At 41.5% G+C, this 26191-nt stretch overlaps 1 protein-coding gene across 2 annotated transcripts in view; it reads right to left on the bottom strand.

Annotated features, from left to right (window-relative positions):
- Positions 1 to 587: 587 nt before the first annotated feature.
- Positions 588 to 26191, bottom strand: part of RPL14 (ribosomal protein L14) — a 169161-nt gene continuing 143557 nt past the window's right edge. The window contains exons 1-7 of one of the 2 annotated variants that reach the window (XM_058555523.1): positions 4824 to 4845; positions 3757 to 4019; positions 3124 to 3225; positions 2392 to 2486; positions 1260 to 1359; positions 1116 to 1169; positions 588 to 903 (exon numbers count right to left, since the gene is read on the bottom strand). In XM_058555523.1, the coding sequence (XP_058411506.1) occupies positions 628 to 903; positions 1116 to 1169; positions 1260 to 1359; positions 2392 to 2486; positions 3124 to 3225; positions 3757 to 4019; positions 4824 to 4830 (897 nt within the window). In that variant the 5' untranslated portion in view covers positions 4831 to 4845 and the 3' untranslated portion in view covers positions 588 to 627. Of the gene's footprint in view, positions 904 to 1115; positions 1170 to 1259; positions 1360 to 2391; positions 2487 to 3123; positions 3227 to 3756; positions 4020 to 4823; positions 4846 to 26191 lie in introns of those variants that run through there. The other variant, XM_058555530.1, reaches the window with a different exon arrangement.

Raw genomic sequence — 26191 nt, 5'->3', positions numbered from 1 at the left:
TCCTCTCACACCATCTTTCTTTCAAGTTGTAGTTGAAGATCCCAATTTCTCTAGACAACTCCTACCCTTCAGGATAGGACAGGTAACCCAAAATTAACAGTAATCCCTCTGTCACAGAAGCTATTACACTTTACCATGTGCCTATTAATACCCCCAAGCAAAAATGAGTTTTGCCCCATTATTCCAGTGAGGCTCAGAAGCCAGCTTTTGGTTAGACGTGATAGGTAACCAGAAACTCTAACAGACCATAATGTATTTTGTTTACTTGTCTTGTTTTCCTACAGTGTATTTTTATAAGAAAACTTACTAAACTTCCAAGCATCAAAAGCTGCTGGGATTTTACATATTCATGGGAAATGTATTTGTACAAGGAAAAAAACAAATCACCTAGTGTTCTAATTATCACTACTTCCCATGAAAACATTAACCAGTTACGACTTTGTGTGATGACTTTATATAGCTATCCAAGTCTGGGGAGAGTGGGACTAAGGAACTGATTCTCTAAAGATGACATTAACCATCCTACTATCAATCTGTTTCACAATCCCAGCCCTAGCAAGACTTTAATCCATAGATTAGATTTGCCAGCATGTCAAAAAGAACCTTTATTATTTTTCTAACAGCCCCTTATGCTTTCTTGCCAGATGCCTTTGGAGCAGGTGCTTTCTGGGCTGGAGCTTTCTGACCCTTCTGAGCTTTTGGAGGTGCTGCCTTCTGGCCTGCAGCTTTCTGGGCAGGAACCTTCTGGGCTGGAGCCTTCTTGCCCGCAGTGGTCGTCTTTTTTGCTGGAACCTTTGCAGCTGTTCCAGCTGCACCCTTAGCAGCAGGCGCCTTTTTGGGAGAAGCTTTCAGGAGAGCTGCCTTTTGAAGCTTCCTAACTTCAAGCTTGATTATTCTGTTCCTCTGAAAAATTTCAATAGAAATATTTATCATATATGCATACAAAAAACTATTTTGTCAATCCTATAAGTATAGTATATACACATATACAAGACAACCCTTAGATCTAAGACTTCTATGAAGTCAACCCTGGTCTACCAAGCTTGAATAAGCAGAATTACCAATCAAGTTTAGGGTCAGAATACAACAATCCTGTAATAATTTTAAAAATTTACCATTTTCTTTGCCTTCATGACTTTATAACGATCAAAATCTGTCATCTTGGCTTTCTGTGAAAAAACAAAAACAAAAGATATTACCCCTCTCATACCAACCCTCCAAAAAAAAACGTCAGAATTCAAATGACTCTAAGTCATTACCCTTTCTCTGGCTTCAATCTTCTTGGCCCATCTTGTAGCTGCCCATTTTGTATTGATATCTGCCTTCTCCCAGGCTTTTCGAACATACTTCTGGCGGGCACTAGAAAAGAGGCAAGACCACAGATTAAGAAATTAGCTTTGAAGCCACACCGATCGAAGGACAGGTTTGCATTCTCTAAAAAGCACAATTTATACCCCGTCAAGTTAAAAAGTATAAGCAAAATGATGCCCAAAGTACCCTTCCCTTTTTTATACTTTCCAGCTCTAGCTGTCTCCATTGAACACAGCACCTGGCACACTATGTCTTTGACTTAATACCACTCCCGGGTAGTGGAGGTGTAGAAAGTAATTTCTTTTCATAAAGAACAAGGTGAAGTTAATCCTGAGGCCTAATGTTTTCTTCAGTATAATGTTTAAAAATTTGTGGTCAATCATCATAAAATCCACTTATAATCATTTTGAATTTCTTTCAAATATTTCAAGTAGCAAAACCCAGTATGCTTTAAAAATAAACTAACAGTACGTGTTACAGCACATGTTCCACTGCAACCAACTACCACTATAGCTGAGGTAACTGTATAGCAACAGACAATAGTGTTTTATCTTCCATAATCCACAACATGCCAAGAACACTCAATACTGATTGCCTCAATTCCTTATAAGTAGCTGGGAATAGAACCTGCTTAGTGGCTGCCATAATGAGATGATGTATGTTATATACTTAATAAGTGACACATACTAAAAGCTGAACTAATGACAGCTAGTTTTAGAAAAGAATCACTATCTTTTTTTGAAGCAAGTGTCTAAAATATGTTCCTGGAAAACAGAATTCTTTAGGAAGGTCTTCGCTGTATAAATCCTGAAAGGAAGGGGTACAAAAAAGAGGATAGGAAATCTGGATAAAGGGAAAGCAAGAGAACTACCAGATCACAAGACATTTAAAAAAGTAAATAATGCCTGTCTACATCTACACTGTAAATCCCTCTTTTAAATTGCTTTTGCTCTTCAGAATTGCTTACTATATTCTCAAGTGAAAAACAAAATAGCAAAAACATTTTTTGAATTAACCTAAGCAAACTTTTACCAGTATAAACAAAGCTAGGGGAGGGATGATGGTTGGTAGATAAGTTACCTGTGTGGGAACTTGAGGATGAAGTCAGTGAGCTGCATGCATTTGAAAGGCATAGCTTGTCTCCTTACCTGAGTGCAAGGTCCATCAACCAAAGCCTAGAATACATAAGACCAAGGATCTCTGGGCAAAATATAACAGCAATCAAAATGAATAGATATTCTATATACGTGTCCTTTCAGAATCATCAAATCCCTATTTAAATGCTTTTTAAAAAGATCAAACTATTACCCTTAATACACCGTATTGAAGCAACTACATACAATCTACTTGACAATTTTAAGTCTTTAATCTTTACATTTCCAACAACCAACTTCATGTTCCTCCACAGCCTTTAGTCAATCCTCTAGTTCGTGGTTTTCAAATACCGACAATAGCAAGCAAAGGCTTTCTGTGTGCATGGCATTGTTCTAAACTCCCTTTACATATAGTAACTCATTTAAACCTCACCAACGTCTCAATTGGTGGAAAGCTCTGGCTAGTTTAAGTGGCAGTGGTAATACTCAAACCCAGTAGTGTAGGCCAACTAAAGTCTGTGTTGGAAACCACTACTTTGCACTGCCTGCTTCCTCAATGGTGAAATAAAGCACTGCCTGCTTCCTCAATGGTGAAATAAAGCTAACACCCATAGTACTCCTACCTTACAAGACCATTGGAATAAGTACTATTATCATCTATACTGCATACCATTCACCGCCATGAAAGCAAACTTGTGACATTTTTCCTTACACGTACCCTGTTCTGATCAATAACATCTACAATCGCGACCAGCTTCCCGGCATGAGGGCCAAAGGAGACATAGGCCACCCGGCCAACCTCCACGAAGCGCCTGAACACCTAAAATGGGGGGCGGAGAAGAATAGCAAGACTGGTTAAAAATACTCGCTAGTTTATAAGCTTTGCAGCTTAAAGGCAACGTGGCTAAGTACCACGGAAAAGAACGCCGAACGGAACACGCCCAAGTGTCATGGCGCGACCCGGATGGACAAAATTCGCAGAGCCGGCAGCGGCAAAAGCTGGAGTTCTCTCCTGCCTCCAGGCCTATGGGGCCTGCACGCCCTCGCTCACCAGCCCCAGCCCGGCTCGGCCTCGACTGCCCGGCCAGGTCACCGCCCGCCCCAGCCGCCCGGATCCGGCGGCGACGGCGCGCACGCGTGGCCCAAGGCGCGCCGGTCCGGCCGGGCCCTCCACGCGCTCGTCTGCCGCGCGTCCGGGAAGTTCCCAAACTCCATGCGCCGCCCGCCCGGGGCTCCTCACCACGCGCTAACTAAGACTCGCTAGGCGCCGTTCCGCGCCTCCGCTACCCTACCCAGGCAGAGGCGGAGCTGCATGGCCTCCAGACCCGGAGCCCGAAACAGCGACACTCACCATGTTGGCGGCGTTCGGCGAGAAGAAAGAAGGCCCGCCCCACCGTGCGCATGTGTAGAAGGTCGCCCCGCCCCTGTGGTGAACGAGACGCCGACGTGCGCATCGATTGGTTGGGATTGGAGCGTGCGTGCGTATGCGCACGCATGCGCACTGGGAAAACACGGCGGAGCCGGCCAGACCATGCTTGCTTCTTCGCGGACGGGAGCCGAGAGAGTGGCTGCAGTGATGCTGCGGTCGAGGCGCAGGGAGGTCATCTCTTAGGACTTTAGGGTGAAGAAAAGAACAGAAGCTATGACTTGTAATTCTGTCAGCATTCCATTTGACTTCCTTTTTTAACATTCTTCCATCTTTCCTTCCACTGCTCCGTCAGTACTCGCTGTTTTTTGTCTAAATGTTGTTATCCATAGCTTAGTATTAGATTTTTTCCTCTCCCTAAGTGACCCCAGTAGTTTTGTTAACCTTTCATTTTAAAGTAATTCAGACTCATAGAAAAGTTGTAAAACTAGTACGAATAATTCCTATAAACTCTTCCTTTAGATAGCCCAAATGTTAACATTTTATGTTTGCTTTATCGTTCTATCATTTTTTTCCGAATCCTTTGAGAGGAAATTGCAGACATGATGTTTCTTTATCTCTACACAGATAAATGTATTTCCTGAAAACAAGAACATTATCTTACATAATCTTTGACAAAGATCAAAATCAGGAAATCAATACCGATATAGTCCCTTATTTAATTTGCAGTCCTTATTCAAATATTATCAGTTGTCCCACTTATGTCCTTCAGAGCAAATGAAAAAAAAAGTTTCCCTGGTCCATGATCTAACGGAGGATTCCCACTTGCATTTAATGTCCAATTTTTTAAAATTTGTAGTAGTTCCTAAGCCTTTCCTTGTCTTTCATAATGCTGACATTTTAAAATACAGGCTAGTTGTTTTGTAGAGTGTCTCTCAATATGGGTTTATTGTAGTTTTCCTCATGATTAGATTCAGATTATACATTTTTTTTGTAGAAATGCGGTCCCCTTGATGCACCACATCAGAACACACGCAGGATATCTCTATGACCTTGCATCCGTGGTGATCATTGTGCTGACAATTCCCAGATGTGTTTCAGTCTTTTCCTTTAAGCTCTATGCCAGCATATCTTCCCAGGGCTGTTCTGGTAGCCTCCTAAGTGACATGCTTTCTCCATTGCTCCCTTTATTCTCTGCTCATCAGTCATAGGGATCTTTTAAAAAAATTAAGCAGATGCCATCATTTTCCTGTTTAAAACACTTCAATGGCTTTTTACAGTATTTAGAATAAAATCTAAACTCCTTACTCAGGACTACAAGGCCCTGCATCCTATGCTCCTATGACCAAACACACTTTATGCTATCCCCCGTCCCCTTCATTGTGCTTCAGCCACACGGTCTTGAACAGGGCAAGCTCTCTCCTGCTCTGTGACTTTTTTACCTGGTGTCTCCCCTTCAGGAATGCTCTTCCCTCTATTTGTACTCATCTCCTGGCAGTGCCAACTCATCTCTTGTATTTTTCTCTAGAAAGCTCTTCTGAGAGACTTAGCCTGACTACCACATAAAAGAAATAGGTCAGTCCCCTTCCCCCTTTTCTAGCTCAGCTTTTTGTTTCCCTCAGAGCTATTATCATAATTGCAATTGTTTGTCTTATTTTTCTGTTCACTTTGGTTGTGGTTTTGTGCCAGATGGAATAAGTTCCATGAGGGCAGGACCTTGGCCATCTTCTTTTCTTAGCACAATGCCTGATAAGGGGCTCAGTAAGTGGATATGAATGAATTAGTCTTCAGGCCTTGAGATCTTGCTTTATAACTTACAAAGCAAAAGACATAAAGACATTCATAACAACACTTTTGTGGTAGTAGCCCCAAACTGGAAACTACCCAAAGGCCCATAAACAAGAGAATGGATAAACTGAAGAAGTCTGCAGCAATGGAGACAACAGCAACTACACAGAACAACGTGGATGAACTTATACGACAGTGAAATAAGTCAGACACAACGAGTATATGCTGTGATATCATTTATATAAATTTCAAAACAGGCAACCGGGACAACCAACTAATCTATGGTTGTGAGAAGTAATGATCATGGTTACCCTTGGCACAGGCAGCAGTGACTGGAGGGAAAGGGGCTTCTACATTGTTGGTGTTGTTTCTTCATCTGGATATTTGCTACATGAGTGTGTTCAGCTTGTGAAAATTCAGAGCTCTAGCCTTATGATTTGTGCATTTCTTTTCCCCAAATATATGTTAACTTAAAAAAAATTTTAATGGAGTTTCTTAGCTCTACAAGCAGAGAATGTGATATGCAGGTCTGGAGAGCGGCCAGACTCTGCATTTAAAAACAAGCTCCCCAAGTGGTTTACTGAACATACTTTGGGAAACATTTTCAGATTCTCCACTCGGTAACAGAATTATTTTTCTAAAGTTATTTATCTGATTATGTTACCTCTGTTTAAAATCCTCCCAGTGTTCATTTTTATCCCCTATTCTATAGGATAAAGTCCAAATTCCCTAGCCTGGCATTCAAGGCCCTCCACAATCTTACCCCAACACCTTCTTAGATTTTTTTCTCTGGGCATTCTGCGTCCCTCACCCCTAATCCCGCTATAGCTACAAGTCTCGTGGCTTTTCCTGCAGCTGGGCCCACTCCCTACAGTGTGCTCCCAACTTTTTCTCCCTGGAGAACGACAGCGCGTCCTTGAAGAAGCATTTCAAGATCCCCTCCCAAGCACCCCCAGACAGTTGTCAGATTTCTTCCAAGCCCTAAGTAAACCTGTCTACGTCGTGAGGTCGCAGGAGTGCAGGAATGAACACAGAATCATTATCAACTACAGGCTTCAGAAACCAGACGACCAGACCAAGCACACGCAGAGCTCTGGTGGGCGGGCTACGCCTCCGGGACAACCAACTGGCTCGTCCAATCACCGGGAGGAAGGGCAACTTCTGGACGATGCCAGGATCCAAGATGGCGTGCATTCGGCGTCTCCCTGCGGAGCCACGTCCCTGCCGTACGCCCTCCCTGTTCGTCCAATCACCTAGAGGAAGGGCGAGCTGCAGTCCGCACCTGCAACAGACGTGGCGGCTAGAGGCGCTCACGTTTAGGAGATTCCGCTGGTCCTTCGTGCGAGCCGCCTTGGAAGCTGTGTTCCCGTGAACCGCGCCTCACTGCTCTTGCGTGTGGCAAGAGACGGATGTGAGGCGCAGGACGTGCGCCCCGCTTCGGGTTCTTGCCGTGAGGCAAGAGGCAAGAGAGGGGTCGCACAGGTCCCGGGTCCTTGCCGGAGGTCTCAGGGAACGGCAGCAGCATGCCCGCTTCCCCGCAGTGTTTGCGGAGTCCCTGCGAGTGTCAGCGTGGTGTGCAGTCCGCTTGTACTGCTGTCCACATGTAACCAGCTGGACCCCAGTATTCCTGTCAGCTTCAGCTGAGTAGATGTGTCTCTTTTTTTTGTCAGTCACGGGGGATGGAGGCATCAGTTTATCAGACAAAATGTCTGGGGCCCCGAAGAGAAAGAAAACTAAGCCTGTTCAAGAAGTGAACCAAAAGCTACCCAAAATCTGACTTCCTTTCTTGTTCCTGTAACCTTTCAGAGATGTGAACCGATCCCAGTTATGACCAAACTGGCATGGAAGTCCTATGCATGCCTACCTGGCATGGTGGATAGGTGCATGTATCCTTAGAAGTGAAAAAGTGGGTGTTACACCTGTTTTAAAAATTTGCATCTTTGGAGACCTGAAGCTGAGCAAGACAGTGTCCAAGCCCAGTCAACCTAAGATCACCAGGAGTAAACCTGTAGTGCAACAAAATTAGGTGTATTGATTCATTGCTGTAAGGGAGACTGCACACCAGAAACCCATGGGAAGTTTAACTAAACAAAGGAGAAGATAGAGTTACAGGATTGCAGAGTGGAATCTAAACAATTCCATTGTTTAGATGGAACCTAAATGAAACACTGTTTAGAAAGGCTCAAAGCAAAGCAGGACTGTGGAAAGGGGTCAACATAAGGCATAGACAGCAAAATGGACCCATGGTCCTGTTTCTTTGAAAATGTTGTCCAGAAACCGTTTTTCTGAAGCTTTGCACCTGGGTTGTAAATTGAAACTGCTTTTCTGTGTTAAAGTGACTTAGATCTTCCAGGCAAGAATGGGATGTTTCATTTTTACTGATAAAATCTCAAACACCCTGACTGCCCGGTGTTGTAGTGGTAAGTTCACGTGCTCACCTTCGGGGGCCCAGGGTTCATGGGTTCGGATCCAGCGGGGCAAACCCACACACCGCTCATCAAGCTGTGCTATGGTGGCGTCCTACATACGAAAGAGAGGAGGATTGGCACAGATGTTAGCTCAGTGACAATCTTGCTCAAGCAAAAAGAGGAAGACTGGCAACAGATGTTAGCTCAGGGACAATCTTCCTCACCAAAAAAAAAAAAAAAAAAAACGGAAACACCAAAGTTTCTGAGAGTTTGATTTTAGAGAACAAAGTTTCTCGGTAAGAAAGCAGTAGTAACTCAAAGAATAGGGTTATTATGACACTTTACAAATGTTGCATGACGTTGGCAGAAATATTATTTCCTGTTAACTTTACAGCTATTTTTGTTTGTGTGTTTTTCCTGCCTGATGAATTGCCATGTAGATTTTACTTTCTTAGAGCTAATTTTAACTTAACAGGAAGGCTGATGGTATAGCAGGAAGGTATTCTGAGAGTTATATCAATGGGAAAGTTTTAGATCTTTTCTGTTACAAAGCAGGAGGTAAACTCACAAACCACAGGTGACAACATATCCTGAGATGAGAAAGATGTCCATAATGAGAAGGACATTGGCCTATTAAGTCACAGGAAGCTAAATGAGATGCAGATGAAAGTCATCTTAGCAATCCAGTGGTTGCTCACTTCTAATTTCTAGTTGCCAAAGTGGCTGATGGACTCTGGAATGGTCAACACTCTTGGAATACAGCACCCAGCTCCTTCGGTAGGTCAAGTATTGGACAATACTCTAAATGCCAGAATGGGAGTTTTGTGATCTATCTTTTGTGTTTAACAACCAAGGAGGTAGTGCTGGTTTCTATGCCTTTGAAAGATTGGTCCAGTGTCAAGAAAATACTTGGGAAACATAGCAGATCTAAGGAACATTGAAAGGCCACAGCAAAGATGAAGGCTATTGTTGCCTTTGAACATAAGAAGCTGTTGGCAGAAAGAAGTTGTCATGCCCTAAATTAGATCATTAAACTCCTTATTGTCTGTATAAGACAGAATATTCCACTGTATGGAAGGCTCACTAACACCAAGACCATATATGCATTCTCACATTATATTACAGAATTGGACTCAGTGTTGAAGGAGAATGTTAGCTATGTACCACTCAGTACTCTGGAAACAGCTGAACAAATGTGGAATGAACTGATCAAGCTAATAGGCCTCCAAACCCAGAACAAGCTCCAGGAGCAACTGAAAGCAGCCAGATTCTTTAGTGTGATCATGAGGGGAGCACTGGTATCTCTTCCAAAGAAAATTTCTCCCTCTCTGTGTGCTATGTTCACTGCAGTGAAGAAGGTAAGATGGAGCTTTGTAAAGATCTCGTTGATTTTGTAGAGGCTATCGACATGACTAGAATCTCCTGATAGGAGTCTTCCTGTAGAGAATATCAGTCTGGGGTTTACCAAAGGAACTTCTGTGGGGTTTCACTTACCAGAGGGTAATCCCATGAATGGTCAACTGGCAAAGATTTGTGACATCTTTCCCAAGGCCTTGTTCTTGGCCTCTAAGATGGGGGAGCTGGACCCAACTATTATTTGGTCCTGGGCAGTGGAACCAATCACAAAACTTCTAGACCCTGTGGGCAAAGTCACAGTACTGCCAAAGGCATTCTCAGAGCACTTCACAGCTCAGTTGGAGTTGCTTCAGGCTTTCCTGAATGAGTGGGGTGAATACTGGGAGGAAGATGAGGAGGAAGAGAGAAGTATCAGAGAAAATGCCAGGTGGAGCAGACTTTCAGTGTCTGAGCCTTTTCAAGGCCAAGTGTACAATCATCCTCAAAGTTTTTCAGCAAATCAGCAGCCACAGGGATGCTGGAAGACCTTTTTTATTCCATCACCAACTTTGACTTCATGGTAATGAAGGTGTGTGTTGAGTACGTCCTTCATATACTAAGTCCTTGCCTCAGGACATGCAGCAGGCCGACTGACCTCATTCACTTGTCTAATGAAGTCAACTTTGTCATCCAGAGGTTCCTGAAAATGAAGGACAGTGGGACCCAGGCTTTGTGTCCTTGTACAATGAAGTGAAGCATTGAAATAGAAGAATCTCCTCCTACCTTGCCCATGTTGTGTGGTCAACAAGTTCCTCAAAGTGTCTTCATAGCCACAGACCTCCAAGAGAGCCACAGAAGGCCTTGTTCATTCGTCTTCTGAACCATGTCATTTTTGAAGTGCAGGAACAGCTGTTAAAGTGCTTGCTGTGATTCATTACTCAGTGTCTTGTCCCAAACAACCTGCATTTGCTGGAGAATGATGAGTTTGAGGGGGCACTATGTGAGGCATTTAAGGGAGATATTCTCTACCTGGACAAGTGTAGAGCAGAGCTGCAGACATAGATGGCTGAGTGGATGGACGTTCCCAGGCAAGAGCAGCCAAATCATATCCTTGCTGCTCTGCAACACTTGAACCTCATCTCCTGCCCCAGCATTAATACAGCCCTCTCCGTTGTGGCCACTATCCTGGCCACTATGCCTATCCGTGTCCCACCTGGAGGGTGGAGAGAGTCAGAATCTGACAGAGGCACTTTGGAAGGGAGCAAGGACTTGCTTGGGCTGTCCCTGACGTGTATTCCTCAGGACATCTGATATGCATCAGGTCTTGGATGACTTCGACCCATACACACACTGACAGTGGCTGGAAAGCTTCCTGAATTGCTGAGTGTATATACTGGTACTTGGAACTTGCCTCAGGGCAAGTGAGTCTGCTAAACATATTTTTAGATTTTGGTATCTATTTTATATAATTGTTTTAAAAAGGCTTTCCAGCATAAATGGAGCTTGTACTTGTACTGGGGAAAGTGGATCTTGTGAACCTTTAGTGCAGTGAGGTTGGGAGACAGTAGCATAAGAGGCAGGCAGGGGTGCTCAATACATTTAAAATCTAATCCCTGTGGTTTTGTAAAGAAGAGTTGTGTATGGAGCCCTTAAATGCAAGTGGCATTTTAAGTTTTCTTTCCCTGCTGTTATTAGAACTTAAAACTTTCAAAGAAACCTTGGGTAGAACCCAAGCATACTTTTTTTAAAAAGGGACAATATGTAGTATAGAATCATTAGCACAGTCAAGGAATCCTTTTATGGGACCTGAGGCAAGGGAAAGAAAGGGAAAAGGGGATCTTTAGAGAGAAGGGAAGAGAGAGAAAAAATAAAGACATATCCATGGTGAGGAGTGGGCAGATAAATTCAGCTGTTGCCTCTGGTTCTCTGGCAGAGAAGCGGTGTGGTTTGCTGGAAGAAACACAGGCTGTTGAAGCAGCCCTGGGTTCACATCTCCCCTCTGTCCCTCTCTGGCTGTGTGATGTTAGTTGAGTCACTTAAGCTTTTTATCTCCTTTCATCTGTTTAAAAGCTCTCTGTATTCCCCTAAACGTTGTTGGAAGGGTGAACTGAGATAGGAGATGTGAAAAATACTTCGTAAATTATCAGATTGTGTATGTGGTTAACTACCCTGGTGCTGAGAGATTTGTAGTAAGACCATTATTCCTTGATTCATTTGTTTAGCAAACTCTCATGTACACTTAATGATCATAGCTTTCATTTTTTGTTCACATTTTTTGTGCCAAGCCCTGTGCTAAGTAGACCCTACGGTCTGTAATACAGCCCCAACCATGAGAGAACTCTAGCCTAGGACAGCTCTTCTGTGAAGAAACATGCCCTCTGGCAGCTCAGTGCTGCAGCCTGAGATGAATTCACCTGACAAGACTGGACTTCATAGCCTGGGGCAGCCTTTGCCTCAGGAGAGTGAGTGTGGTTTGTTCTCACCTCTGTGCTCATTTGAGCCTGGGAATGAGGGATTTTCCTCAAAGTGAGCTAACAAAACTCAGGAAGAGTGAGACAAGTTCGCCCTTTGTGATGGCAGTGTTGAACCACTGATATTCCTTATTCACTTGTAAAATGAGTTTTCCTCAGAAGGGTTGGGGCTGTCTGCTGGGAGAAAGGGTGGCAGAGATGTTGGGAGGATTGCGGGGAGGGGTGCAGGGTTGGTTGGGATCCCAGGGCAAGGTTGGTGCTCCTGCACAGTGGACAGGGTCAACTTCTGAAAAAGTAAAGTGACAGAAACATGGAGGATGGCCTTTAGCTCCAGGGAAAGTACTCATGACATCTTGGCTGGCTTGATACTTCCTTGGGATTCTTTGACCTACTGTATCTTTTCATTGATTCTTTACAAGGGTCCCATGAGGCAGGGAAATGACTGTGATAGGAGACCATATGATGTTGTCAAAAGACAGTTTGATGATGTTTTCAATACTTCCTGTGACCCCAGGCAAGTGATTTGCTTTCTCTAAACCTCAGCTTCCTCTTTGATAAAATATGGATGACAAATGCCAACCTCAAGGGCTAAATAGAATAATCTATATCAGAGATCCACAAACTTTTCTTGTAAAGGGACTGATAGTAAATATGTTAGACTTTGATAGCCAGACAGTCTCAACCACAACCGTTCAATTCTGCCATTTTAGTGCAAAGGCAGCCATAGACAATACAAAAACGAATGGGTGTGGTTGTGTTCCAATAAACTTTATTTATAAAAATAGGAAGTGGGCTGGAGTTGACCCCCTGGGCCATAGTTTGCCAATCCCTGGTCTAGATGAAGTCCTTAACCTATCAGAATTTGTCCTCAATTAGTCTCTGTAAAATGAATAATAGGTATTGAATATTTAAGTGTGTGCCAAGTGGGTGTTCTAGGTGCTTTGGGCTTCATTGTCTTCAGGTAACAGACAGGCCAGATTCTGGCTGGAAGCTTGATGGCAAGGTTAGCTGACTGGTAGGAACTCTTCCTTGATTTCTTGAACTGAATTCTTCCTTGATTTTTTTGTGTGTGTGTGTGTGAGAAATATCTGCCCTGAGCTAACATCTGCCAATCCTCCTCATTTTGCTGAGGAAGACTGGCCCTGGGCTAACATCCATGCCCATCTTTCTGCACTTTATATGGGATGCCGCCACAGCATGGCTTGACAAGTGGTGCGTTGGTTGCGCGCCCGCGATCGGAACCGGCGAACCCCGGCCGCCGCAGCAGAGTGCGCGCTCTTAACTGCTTGCGCCACCGGGCTGGCCCCTCTTCCTTGATTTTTGTGAGTACCATGATTCAGGTAACCTAATTTCCCATGTTCCTGAGATAAATCTTTAAGGCATACATATCTACTTGTCTGGGACAAGTATATTGGAGGGAAAAACTGGGAAATAATACCTTATATTTGGGAGGGTTTCATGGACTATCTAAGCTAGAAATAAGAAGGATAAACAAGGTCTAGAATCTGGGTGAAGAGAAAAAATGTCCACGCGCCACACTAAAGCCCTCATGAAACTTGCACAGATCACTCTGGGCCACAGAGCCATGAGACTTTCCCCAGTTCTTCACTGGGGCTTTGTCCTCCAGGCTTTGTCATCCAGGCTTCCAGGCCACAGGTGACTGCTGGGGTTGGTGGGAGACTGGGAGAGTAATTGCAAGTGAGTTACTATTATGATGACCATTCCAGTCTGCCCAGCTGGGTTCCAACTACCGCTGAGACAGGTGACCAGAGTCCGGGTTCAGACAGAGCACAGAGGTGCACAGCTCTCCCAAGGCCAGATGTCCAGTGGTCTTTCTAGTTCTGTGAGATTGAGACACCATAATATCTTTCCAATGATTGTTATTTGGAGAACTAAGCTAGTTTGAAGTGAATTTTCATTACTTACAACCAAAAGAGTGTGTGTGTATCTCTATATATGAGATATTTTTGATGATTTATTTGTATACTGATTGATTGGCCTCCCTCTTTTTCAAAAGGGGGTAAGTTCCTTGGGGGTATGAGCCTTATGTGGTTTTAGTACTTTTATGTCCCCAGGGACTAACACTGTGTTTGGCATATAGGCGCTCAGTTGTTGCATGTTATTGGGTGCCCCCAAGCGCTAGTGGTATGGGGTGAGTCTTAAGCAGAAATTGGGGGACAAGGAGTGAAAGGGGATATTGTAAAGAGGGGATTTAGCGCTTGCTGGTTTGAATTGAAATAAGGTACTGTGCACTTCTTTTGGAAGGTTTTTCCTTAGCTTCTGGGTGAATATTAGGCAGGTACATATAAATGATTAGATCCTCACTAGGTCCTAACTGATTCCTTTGGAAAGATAAGCTTTAGCAACTATGCTTTCACCCTAGGAAGAATAACTCGTTTCCTCTTTGTGCACTATGTCTGGGGCGAAGAATGCTGCATAACTTTTTCCCATTGTTATGTTCAGAAATGTATTTGCACTCCATTTTGGCAAGTACATCACGCCTGACTTCGTGCTGTTTCTCTTAAAGGTACAATTTTGTTCCCTTATAAAGTTTTCCTATTCCCCTATAAAGTGTCTTCTACTATGGGCTCTTATTGATTGTGCCCTTTATTTGTTAGAAAAGTTGTGTTTTAGGGTCCTAGCTCTAGGGATCTTCCTTGGTCTATGGTGGATCATATAAAAACAATCTGAGGGAAGATAATACATATTTAGAATTAAAACACAAAAACTTGTACACAAATGTTCATAGCATCATTGTTCATAGTAGCCAAATAATGGAAACAATCCAACTGTCCACTGACTGATGAAGGGATAAATAAAATATGGTACATCTATGAAATGGAATATTATATGACAATAAAAGCCAATAAAGTATTGATTGATGCTACAAAATGGATGAAGCTTGAAAACATTATGCTAAGTGAAAGAAGCCAGTCACAAAAGGCCACATATTGTATAATTGCATTTATATGAAATGTGCAGAATAGGCAAATCCATAGAGATAGGAAGTATATTAGTGATTGCCAGGGGCTGGGGAGAGGTGGATGGGGGGAATGGGGTGTGGCTGCTAATGGGTATGGAGTTTCTTTCTGGGTTGGTGAAATGTTCTAAAATTGAGTGTGGTGGCACAACTCTGTGAATATATTAAAAACCACTGAATTATATACTTTAAATGAGTGAATTATATCATATGTGAATTATACCTCAATAAAGCAGTTAATTTTTTTTTAAATGTGCACAGCTCTGACTTTTTCAGATTTGGTGTGAATGTCTGAAAAATGGTGAATGTGTCTATTTGTAAGCAGCAGTGGTCTTGGAGAGTAGGAATGTCTGCTGTGTGTGTCTGTGTATGTATGTGTACTAAGGGTGTCTGGGTGGTGTGGAGGTATCAGGTATGGTGGAGGGGCAGGGTGTCTGTGTATGGAGTGTAAGAGGGGCACAGGTATGTGTGGTATGAGTGGGGGGATGGCCAGGACAGTGTGGTGGGTGTGTGGAGAATGGGTGTGGCTTTGTGAGTGTGTGTATGAGGGGGGCAGGTGCATCTGTGGTGGGAGCTATCACTGTGTCTCTGTGGTGTGTGTAATGTTCCAAAGTGGAACCCGATGAGTGAGAGTTGCCATGTCTTTTCCTCTCCTTGGCGCAAGGACAGTTAGCCAGAGTTCATTCTTTCTAAGGATTATAGTCTCCAGGACTAATGGCTTGTTGTGTAACCATGATCCTGAGCACTTTCTTTCTCCCCAGTAAGCAGAGGAAATGTGGTTTTTGCTGTACATATTTTGCTTGATGGGCTGTGAGGCCAGGAGCCAGAGATAAGCAAAATCAAGATCTTTGAACTCTTCACAACATCGACAATAAGCTGAATAGTTTATGATAGAACCAGGAAACCAGGATGGAGTCACTGGTGTATTCCAAGGGCCTAAAACAGTGCCTGGAATAGAATAGGCCCTCCACAAGTATTTTTGAGTGAATCAATGAATAGCCAAAGCCTTGGGGCATACTATATGTGCATAAAAGGGGTCTGCTTAAATAAACTAGCCTACACAGCTGCTGAAAATCACTTTGTCGACAAATCAGTTTGTCGACCTAGCTACCTATGCTGAGGGACACTACTCTCCAGGATAGGAATGGAAAGTTCCACATGTTTTGGAGTCTTAATAGCACCAGAAATAGAACTTTGCTGCAAAGAGTTTTCTGAGAGGCCTGCTAAGTAGGTGAAAGCTCCTGCATCACCATGGAAACCTCCTCACAAAACGAATGATATTACAACAAGAAAGGAGCTGGATAATGCAATGTAGTGAATATGACAGTCAACAAGGATCAGTCTGATCCCCTATCACCTCCTTTTCTTCCTCTCCTATCACTCTCCCTCTGGCTCATTTTTTCTCCAGCCACATTGGCCTTCTTCTATTTTTCAGGTATGGCAAGCAAGCGCCTGCCTTGTAACCTGTGCACTGACTGTCCCCTCTTCTAGAACATTCTTCCCCCAGACATTTGCCTGGCTCACTCCATCATCTCCTTTAAGTCTTTGCTCAGATTCACTTTCTCAGTGAGGCCTATCTTGGCCATACTATTTAAGGTCTAACACAAAATAATTTACTCCATTGTTACATTATTATTTTATTGTCTTTAGGCCCTTACTAAAATTTAATCTCTGAGAAAGCAAAACAAATTTGTTTTGTTCTTTGATGTAACCTTGGTGTCTCAAACATCACCTCATTCAATTGAGTGCCTTCAATAAATAATTTATTAATTGTGAATCTAAATCCTCTCTGAAAGATTTGGAACACCTCGTTGAAATAGCAAACAGAAAGTTCTGTGTTTTAAGATGTGGCTGAGGTAGAATCATCCATGACATATTTGAAGCCTGATCCTGTGATCTGGTCTCAAATATCTGACCTGTGGGTAATTACTGCTAACCTATACCTTTGACCCATTCGTCTCAGCCCACCTGTGTTCCAGCTATAATCCTAAAACTGGGTGAGAGATTCTACAATCCAAGGAAGATATATAGCCATGATTAAGTAAATCAAACCCATAATTATAACATTTTGTGTTAAATGTAGCCAATCTCTGAGTATTTATTATTAAAGTATCTCTAATGTTTAAGAGACTAACAGATTCATTGTGTAAATTCAAACAAAAACATGTGATTGATTTTCGACTTTGGATTTTAAGTTGAAAGATTTGTGAGAATTTGGTTAAGTATATAGACAACTTTGGGATGTTTAAGAGAACTTGATTTACTACACTATACATTTGATTTTTTTGGATTTATACGACTTTCTTTAGTGCTTAGAAAAGTTTGTTAGGTTTGTAAGTCTGCCCTGTCAGGCATATGAAGTGCTTGAAAATTTCAAATATATGATGTTTATGAAGTAAATTTAAAAATTTCGGAGAATTTAATTAGTAACAGTTTTAAGTGGTGCCAATGTTTCTGGAAATTTCATCTCTTAGACTTGACTTAGTTGAACATTTATCACAGAGCAAGCTAAAGTTATTGTTTCTAATTTATATAAAAACTACTAGATGTGAAGTTAAGTATAAACAAGATTTGTAGGTTGAAATCAAAGGTTTAAGAAAATCGAGGTTTTTTTTTTTTATTATGAAATTTTTGTTGTACATTATTGTTTGTCAGTCACCATATAAACCCTCCACCCTCTACCCCTTGTTCCCACCCCACACCCTCTTTACCCCTGGTAACCACCAATCAGTTCTATCTGTCCGTATGTTGGTTTATCTTCCACATATGAGTGAAATCATGCAGTGTTTGTCTTTCTCTTTCTGGCTTATTTCACTTAACATAATACCCTCCAGTTCTATCCATGTTGTTGCAAATGGGAGGATTTTGTCTTTTTTATGGCTCAGTAGTATTCCATGGTGTATATATACCACACTTTTATCCAATCCTCAGTCGAGGGACACTTGGGTTGCTTCCATGTCTTGGCTATAGTGAATAATGCTGCGATGAACATAGGGGTGCATAAGCCTCTTTGGATTGTTGAAAATCGATGTTTTTGAACATTAAAGTTTTAAAAAAGGAATATTATTTTAATGGCAAGGAACTGTCTGTCCATCCTGTATAGCAAACCCTTCTTAGATATTTGAAAAGGAAAATCTCTACGGACCACTTTGAAAGAATGGATTGAAGATACATTCACAGACTGGAGCTTGAGAAGGATCAGGACATTGAGAGCCCAGGAAACCTGAACAAAGACATGGGGCCACATCTGAACGAGAAGTTGATGATGTTTAATTCTAGTCACCTGGCCCCTGAGAGGTGGCATCAGACCCAGAAAAGGTATCAGGAGGCCAACTACAACGACTACAGACTGGAGTTAGTTTGCACTAAGTTTAACTATGAGTTACAGAGACTGTCAATAATTAGGGCTTAAAGTTGTCAGACATCTATTTCCCTCTCTTGCGGGCAGCACCGGGCTGGCCTAGTGCTTTGGCTCAGGGACTCAGCTTACTCCTCCGTCGCCCCAAATGTGCTGAGGTGGGCTTATTCTCACTACCCAAGGCTTATAGATTCTGCCTTACATCCATGCAGTGGGATAGAGGAAGAAGGCAAAGGTGTCTGTCCCCTGTCTTCTCAGGAAGAGGCTGGGCTGCCACATCAGGACACTTCTGCTTCCTTCCCATTGGCCAGAACTCAGCCTCATCGTCACACCCACACCTACCTACAAGCAATGCTGGGAAATGGAGTCTGTCTCTGGGTGGCTGTGAGCCCTGCTAAAACCAGACGGTCTAGTACTGTACTACGGAGAAAGGCAAAAACAAATATCAGGAAACAGACACCTAATACCCCACACCTGTGATGTGGGCAGCAGTGAGCTACAGGAGGTGAAATTGGGTATCTTAAGACTTTCATCTGGAATGGCAAAGTTGAAAGAGGATGGAAGTGACAGCCTTACTGACAGAAACATGTACAGGGAAGACCTGGTCTTGCTCCTCAAAAGTCACAGAACTATAGCTGGGGCTTGTGTTTAAAACCCAAGAAATGTCATTTTAGGGCAAAAAAAGAAGTGTTCTTTTAGACTCAGCATTAAAAAAACAAAACAAAACAAAAACTGAGGAATGAGCCTGAGAGGCGGTATGAGGGGAAAATATAAATTTGGGTCCAGAACTTTCTCATAATTTTACCAATGACATATTCTTAGAGGTTATTAAGAAGAGGAACCATATAAGGTTGAATGAAATTGCTTTACTGACACAGAAAACAGCCTTTTCTGTACAAAATCAAGGCCTGGAAGGCTAGTCCACATGTTACTCTTCTATTTTTTTTTTTTAATTCAGAAAACCTATTCCTTTTCTCTTTTTCTCTTTTTTATTAAAGTACGACTTACCTGCAGTAAAATACATAGATCTTAAACATACAGATAATGAGTTTTAACAAATGTATATGTCCTTATAACCACCATCCAGATTAAGATACAAAACATTTCTGTCACCCTGTTAAGTTCTCTGTTGCTTCTTCACTCCATCCCCTGTGGAGGATGATCAACCCTCCCAATAGTGGTCAAACACGCTTCTGCCTTCATCACCAAATTTATTTGACCAATTTTTGAAATTCATGTAAATAGAATCATACAGTATATATTCCTTTGGGTCTGTCTTCTTCAGCTCAGTGTTATTTCTGCGAGATTCATCCATGTTGTTCTAAGTATTAGGAGTTCAATACTTTTTATCGCTGAGTAGTATTCCATTGCATGCATATATCACAATTTGCTTACACATTCTTCTGTCTATAGGCATTTGGGTTTTTCCACTTTGGGGCTGTAACAAATATAGCTGCTATGAACATTCTTGTATAAGTCTTTGTGCAAGTGGATATACCCCCAACTTTGCTGTTCTTTTTCAAAAATTTTTGGCTCGTCTAGGTCCTTTGCACTTCCATGTAAAGTTTAGAATCAACTTGTCAACTTCTATGAAAAAATGAACTGCAGGGATTTTGACTGGGATTGCATGGAATCTATAGATCAATTGGGGGAGTATCTTAGGTTAGAGTCTCTGTTAAACAGACTCTAAGACAAAGAATTACATGCAGAGTTTCCCTGGGAAGTGCTTTCAGGATCTACACCTAGAAGGGAGTGAAGAAGTAGAATTGAGTAGAGGGAGAAGTGGAAAGCAATGCAGTTACAACGGAGTTCTCAGTCAATTCCCCAGGGAGCTCTGGAGCTGGGAGGGCCCTTCAGAGTGGTCATTTTGTACCCCTCCCCCCCACATAGACCAATCATTAAAGGCAGGCTTCTCCTGGGGACGAGGTATAACATTGGGCCAGGCAGCTCTCCTCAACCTGAGGACAAGAAGAGGGACTCAGACGGGAGCCATCAGCAGCCAACACTCTCAGAAGCTGGGGAATTAGCAGATGCTGGGCAGAGCACCATAGCATCCATTACTGGGAGAATAGTAGTGACATCTTAACAATAATGGATCTTCCAACCCATTAACAAATGATCTATCTCCATTTTAAACAGATCTTTAATTTTAGTCAATCCATTCAGTATCATAAATAGTACCCTTTATTTCTTTGTTTTAAAAAAGAATTTTCAGAGAAAAACATATTCTACATCCCACAACTCATAGATTTCTAGGCCAATATGGTATTTTGTTAATTTTTTTTTTAAATCAGAAGTGTACATTCACAGAAAGGATCAAATAGTTTGTTATAGAAAACAGTAGTTTCCCCACTCCTTTCTTCCCAGACCCTTCCAGAGAGGCAATCATTTCACTTCGTTAAGCTGATTATATTTACCAACATGTTTTTAAACAACAGGTTTGTATGGCTACTTCTTGATTTTTCACTTTTAAGACCTATCTATCGATTTCCCACTATGGAAGAGGGATATTTATCTCTCTTTCCTCATTCTGTTTCTATGACATGTGCTCTTATAATGTTAGAGCAATGGTAAGTATTTACATCAAAGTGACTGTGTCAGGCTATGCTGCACAATGTTCTGTTTCTCTATCATTAAAATTTTTTTGTTGTTTTCATTTGCTTCGTGTCTGTGGTCTTCTTAATAACTTAATCTCAAACTCTTCTCCAACTATCTACATCTCTTCTCAAGATATTAATTTGCATCACATGTAAAATTCTCTCAATTTCACCTTCTTGGAGAGGTTTCTGTCAGAGCCATCTGATTTGCTTTGTTCTGGGCAGTTCTCTCTATACCTTCATGATTGTCCTGGAGATTTCTTTCCCCTCTTCTCCCATGTGGCATCCCCTCTTTCCTAGGATACCTTCCTTTTTCTTTGTTTATACCCTTGTTTTGGTGGAACACATGCTCCAGTTAGCTTCCTGTGAAATGATGTTGTCTGAAAATATCTACTCTGTTCTCACACTTAATTGATGGTTTGGCTGGGTATAGAACTCTGGTTTGGAAATCATTTTCCTTCAGAGTTTTAAAGGCATTGTTTCTTTGTCCTCTTGCTTCCAGAGTTATTGTAGAGAAACCTAAAGCCATTCTCATCTTGGTCCTTTGTATGTGGCCTGTTTTTTGCTTTTTTTTTTTTCCTCTGAAAGCTTGTTAGATCTATTCTTTTTCTCCTAGTGTTCTGAAATTTTAGACTTGTACCTATAGTTTTCAGCCATTGGACTGGGTCCTTTCAAACATGTCCTTCTGTTCAGGGTAAAATTTTCTATTTATTTCATGGGTGACTTCCTCTTCTCTATTTTTTCTTTTTTGGAACTTGTGTTATCCAGATGGGGACCTTTGAAGACTGGTTTTAGAATTCTTTTGTCTTTTCACTCTTTTTCCCCATTCCTTTGTCTTCTTTCTCTACTTTCTGAGGGTTTGCGTCAATGTTATCTTCCAACCCTTCTAGTCTAGTCTTTTAATGTCTGCTATCATGTTTTTAATTTTCAAAAGCTGTTTCTTTCTTCTGAATCCCACCTGACCTTTTAAAAAATTTGTTTCTATTTCATAGATGCAATATCTTCTTTTATCTCTCTGAGGAATTAATCATAGTTTTCTTTTTTGTTTAAAATTTTCTTTTCCATGCATAGTTTCTATTTCCTCCAATTCACTTTTTCCTGTTAGTCTGTTTTGTTCTTTATCCATATATTCCAGCTAATAGATGTTGATTGGCAGGCTATTAGATATATAAATCTGTAGTTAAAGGGAGAGGTCAGAGGATAAAAATTTTATCTACCTCATATAGCTGTCATGAACATTAAATGATATAGTGTACATAATTTGCTTGGCACAGAGCCTGGAATATAATAATAATTCAAATGTTAGATGTTACTTTTTTTTTTTTTGTGAGGAAGATCAGCCCTGAGCTAACATCCGATGCCAATCCTCCTCTTTTTGCTGAGGAAAGATTGGCCCTGCGCTAACATCCGTGCCCATCTTCCTCTACTTTATATGGGATGCCACCACAGCATGGCTTGACAAGTGGTGCGTCAGTGCGCACCTGGGATCCAAACCTGCGAACCCTTGGGCCGCCAAAGTGGAGCGCACGCACTTAACTGCTGCGCCACTGGGCCAGCCACTAGATGTTACTTTTATTTTGTTATTTAATGACTGTATACAGCACATAGATGAGCATAATTAATTTAACTATTTCTCTACTGCTATTGAGCATTGGGCTTTTTTTCCTCCTACTTTTTACTGTTATACAAGCAGAGATGAACATCTTTGTGAAAATAGCTTTATTCACATATTTTTAAACTGTTATTATGGAAAATTTCAATCATATACAAAAGTAGTGGAAATGGTATAATGAACTCCCATGTACTCATCACCTAGTTTCAATAATTACCTATTTATGGTCAATATCCAAACATGTTCATGTTTAATGGAAAATTTTGTTTTACTTATAGTGTATATATTCTATACCAGCACTGTCTGATAAGAACATAATGTAAATCACAAATGCAAGCCACATTTATAATTAAAAATGTAACTTAAATGTAATTTAAAATTTTCTAGTAGCTACATTTGAAAAAGAAAATAGATGAAATTAATTTTAATGATATATTTTATTTTACTCAATATATCCAAAGTATTATTCCAATATACAACCAATATGCAAGTTATTAATGACATATTTTACTTTTTCTTTTTGATACTAAGTTTTCAAAATCCAGTGTGTTATACATTTGCAGCACATTTCAATTGGTCTAGATAACCTCATATGCCTAGTGGCTCCCGTATACCCACCAAAGATGATTATTTTGAAGCAAATTCCAGATACTGTATCAATGTATCTGCAAATATACCAGTATGTATCTCTAATAATAATGTCCACATTAAAAAAAAAAGAGATTTCCTTAGAGTAAATTTCTAGAAATGAGATTGTTGGGTTGAAGGATATGCTCATTTAAAATCTTACAGCATATTACCAGATAATTGACACCAATTTATACTCCTATCAGGAATGTGTGATGGAGCTCACATCATCTCATAGAGTGTATTTTTATCCCTGGCCATGGTTCTGAAATCCAGAGAAAGGCAATGAGACTTTCCTCTGCTGAGAGGTCAAGTTCTAAGATGATTCAGAGGTGAGCTTTAGGCAGACAAGAACAAAGCAACAAAATCAGGGGCCTCTCAGAACACCACATTTTTTAAGAAAGAAGAGGGCAGATGACAAAAGGTAGAGAGGAGATAAGAATAACAACATACAGACAGACTCTGGGTAAAGACGGCTGATAGAACACAAACATACGATTGCATTCCTTCCTGACACTCCGCTAAAACTACAATGACGCTTTCCTTAGATACTTGGCAATCCTTGCTTATCTTCTCATATTTAAGTGGGGAGAGGGTAAAAAGCTGATGAAAGTTGTGTGTTGTTGACTCCAGCTTCAGTATAAGATGATCTGACTGGCAAACTCCAATGCCAGCACATTTTGTCCTTCCTCCTGGGCTGCTTGGATTCCCCATAAAAGAGGACTCTTCTGAAGTCCTGCCTGGAGGACAAAGTTAGCCTAGAGCCTGGGGGTTAAAGGGGTTAGGAGGCTTGGAGTCTAAACACTGAATATGCCCTAGATCCCTAATCCTACTGTTTTGGGTATGATACCTCCACCCTCAACTGTGACTTGTGCCTTCCAGCTCCTCTGGCTGAGTTGGGGAGAGGTAGTCACTCATCAGCGAAGAGTGGGAGAAAGGACCAGGGAGCCACTACTTCTTGAACAGCTTTAAACTAATCATCTTTATTTTATGCCCACCAACCTAGCTGTGCCCGATGCCATGAATTTCTGAGCTTTTTGATGATGCTACTGTTTAAATTGGTTGATTCTTAATTTCCTCGTTGATTTAGGATTAGGCTTTCTTGGGTCTGCTAAGTCAATTAGCCCTGGTCCATCAACTTCTCAGGTGCCAAAATGTTGTTGCTGTTTTCTTTTCTCCTATTCTCCCATGCTTGTGGACCTGTGCTGGTATGGACAGCCTTTTTTGAAAGCAGCCTGGATCCTAGCCTTCTTCCTACTAAACCCTCTCCCTCTGCTGTATTCACATCAGTTAATGGCAACCCCATACTTTCAGCTGCTCAGATAAAATTTTTGGAATAATTCTTGACTCCTCCTTCTTTCTCTCACTCCACATACATGCATCAGCGTTGTGGGCTCTATATATGCAGGATCTGACCACTGCCCACAGGCTCCACTACCATCACCCTGGTCAAAGCTCCCAGCATCTCTCATCTGGATGATTCTAATTGCCTACCAATTGGTTTTCCTGTTTCTGCCCTTGCCCCCTTCACTTCATTTTTCTCACTGCAGCACCCTTTAAACCAGAAGCCAGATGTCCCTCCTCTGTTCAAAACCCTCCAATGGCTCCCTTTTGCACAGTTTACTTCCTATTAACTCTCTGACCTCATTTCCTACATCTTCTAGTAGTTCATTTTGCTCCAATCACACTGGCCTCCTCTCTATACCTTGAACATGCTCCTACCTCAGGGCCTTTGCATATGCTGTTTCCTTTGCTGAGAATGCCCTTCCGCCGAATATTCAAATGGCTGACTCCACTTTCTTCAAGTCTTTGTTCAAATATCACCTTATCAGAAAAGACACCTATTTGTATGAAGCAGCAATCCCCATCCCCTGCTCCTGGCACTCCCTAACCCCCTTAATCTGCTTTATTTGTCTCTAGATGAGTTACAGTCCCCTGTAGAGTGTGTATTTAGTTTCTTATTATCTTTTTCCCCCTCTAGAATGTCAGCCCCATGAAGGCAGGGACTTTGTCTATTTTGTTCACTGGTGTAGCCACAGCACCTAAAACAAGATCTGGCTCAGAGGACACACTCAATCAATATTAGTTCAATGAATAAATGAATGAATCAAATGACTATATTAAAAGAAACTGAGGCATAGAGAGCCTAAGAAGTTCAGGCCAAGGTCACTTGGCAATGAACAACAGAACTGGGATTTGAACCAGCTCTGTGTGATGTCAGAGCCTGAGTGCTTAATCATTTTGTTTGATATTTGGGAATAATTTTTAATGAGGTGTGAAAGTGCTAATGGTATAATGCTATGAAAGAAGGAAGATATAAAATTGTAACTCCAGCATGATTTTAGCTATGTAAAAATGTATAGAGAAAAAGGTCCAGCAAGAAAAATATAAAATATAAAGCAGTGAGTTTCTGAGTGTTTTTTATAGTATATTTGAAAGCCCTTTTATTATAGAAAATTGTGAAGAACACAAAGCAGACAGAATAGTATAATGAACCCCCATGTACCCGTCACCCGAGCCTCAAGGACTATCAAACCATGGGCCAACCCTGTCCCATCCACAGCCTCCCTTCCACGTTATTTTTAATCCATTCACAGATGTGATGGTCAATTTTATGTGTCAGCTTGGCTAGACTACAATCCTCAGTTATTCATGAATGGAGGTGTTGCTGTGAAGGCGTTTTGTAAATGTGATTAAAGCCCATAATCAGGTGTTTTTAAGTAAGGGAAATTATCCTAGGTAATCTGGGTGAGCCTGACGAAATCAGTTGAAAGACATTAAGAGCAGATCCAAGGCTTCCCTGAGAAAGAAGAAATTCCCCCTGTGGAAAGCCGCTGTAGGTCAAGCCCCAGAGTTCCAGTCTGCCCTTCCTGATGGCCTGCCCTGCAGATTTCAGATTTGCCTGGCCAGCCCCCACAATCACATACACCAATTTCTTTCAAATCGCTTAACATATATCTCCTACTGGTTCTATTTCTCTGTTTAACCCCTGACTGCTGTACCAGACATATCATTTCATCTGGAAATAGTTTAGCAACTATCTAAATGGTAAGGATTCTTGAAAAAAAAATCCACGTTACCATTATCTCACCTAAACAAAAATTAACAGCAATTCCTTGATATCATCAAATGGTCAGATTTCCAGTTGTCTCATTATTTTATAACATTAAAAATATTTTTAAACTAATGATTTTTTTCAGCATCTTTAATTAGGGAGGAAAGAAGAGTGCATCTGGAGAAGGAT

This window comes from Diceros bicornis, chromosome 2 (assembly GCF_020826845.1).
Source record: "Diceros bicornis minor isolate mBicDic1 chromosome 2, mDicBic1.mat.cur, whole genome shotgun sequence".
NCBI classification, from domain to species: Eukaryota; Metazoa; Chordata; class Mammalia; order Perissodactyla; family Rhinocerotidae; genus Diceros; species Diceros bicornis.
This window is presented reverse-complemented; position numbering and strand designations above follow the sequence as displayed.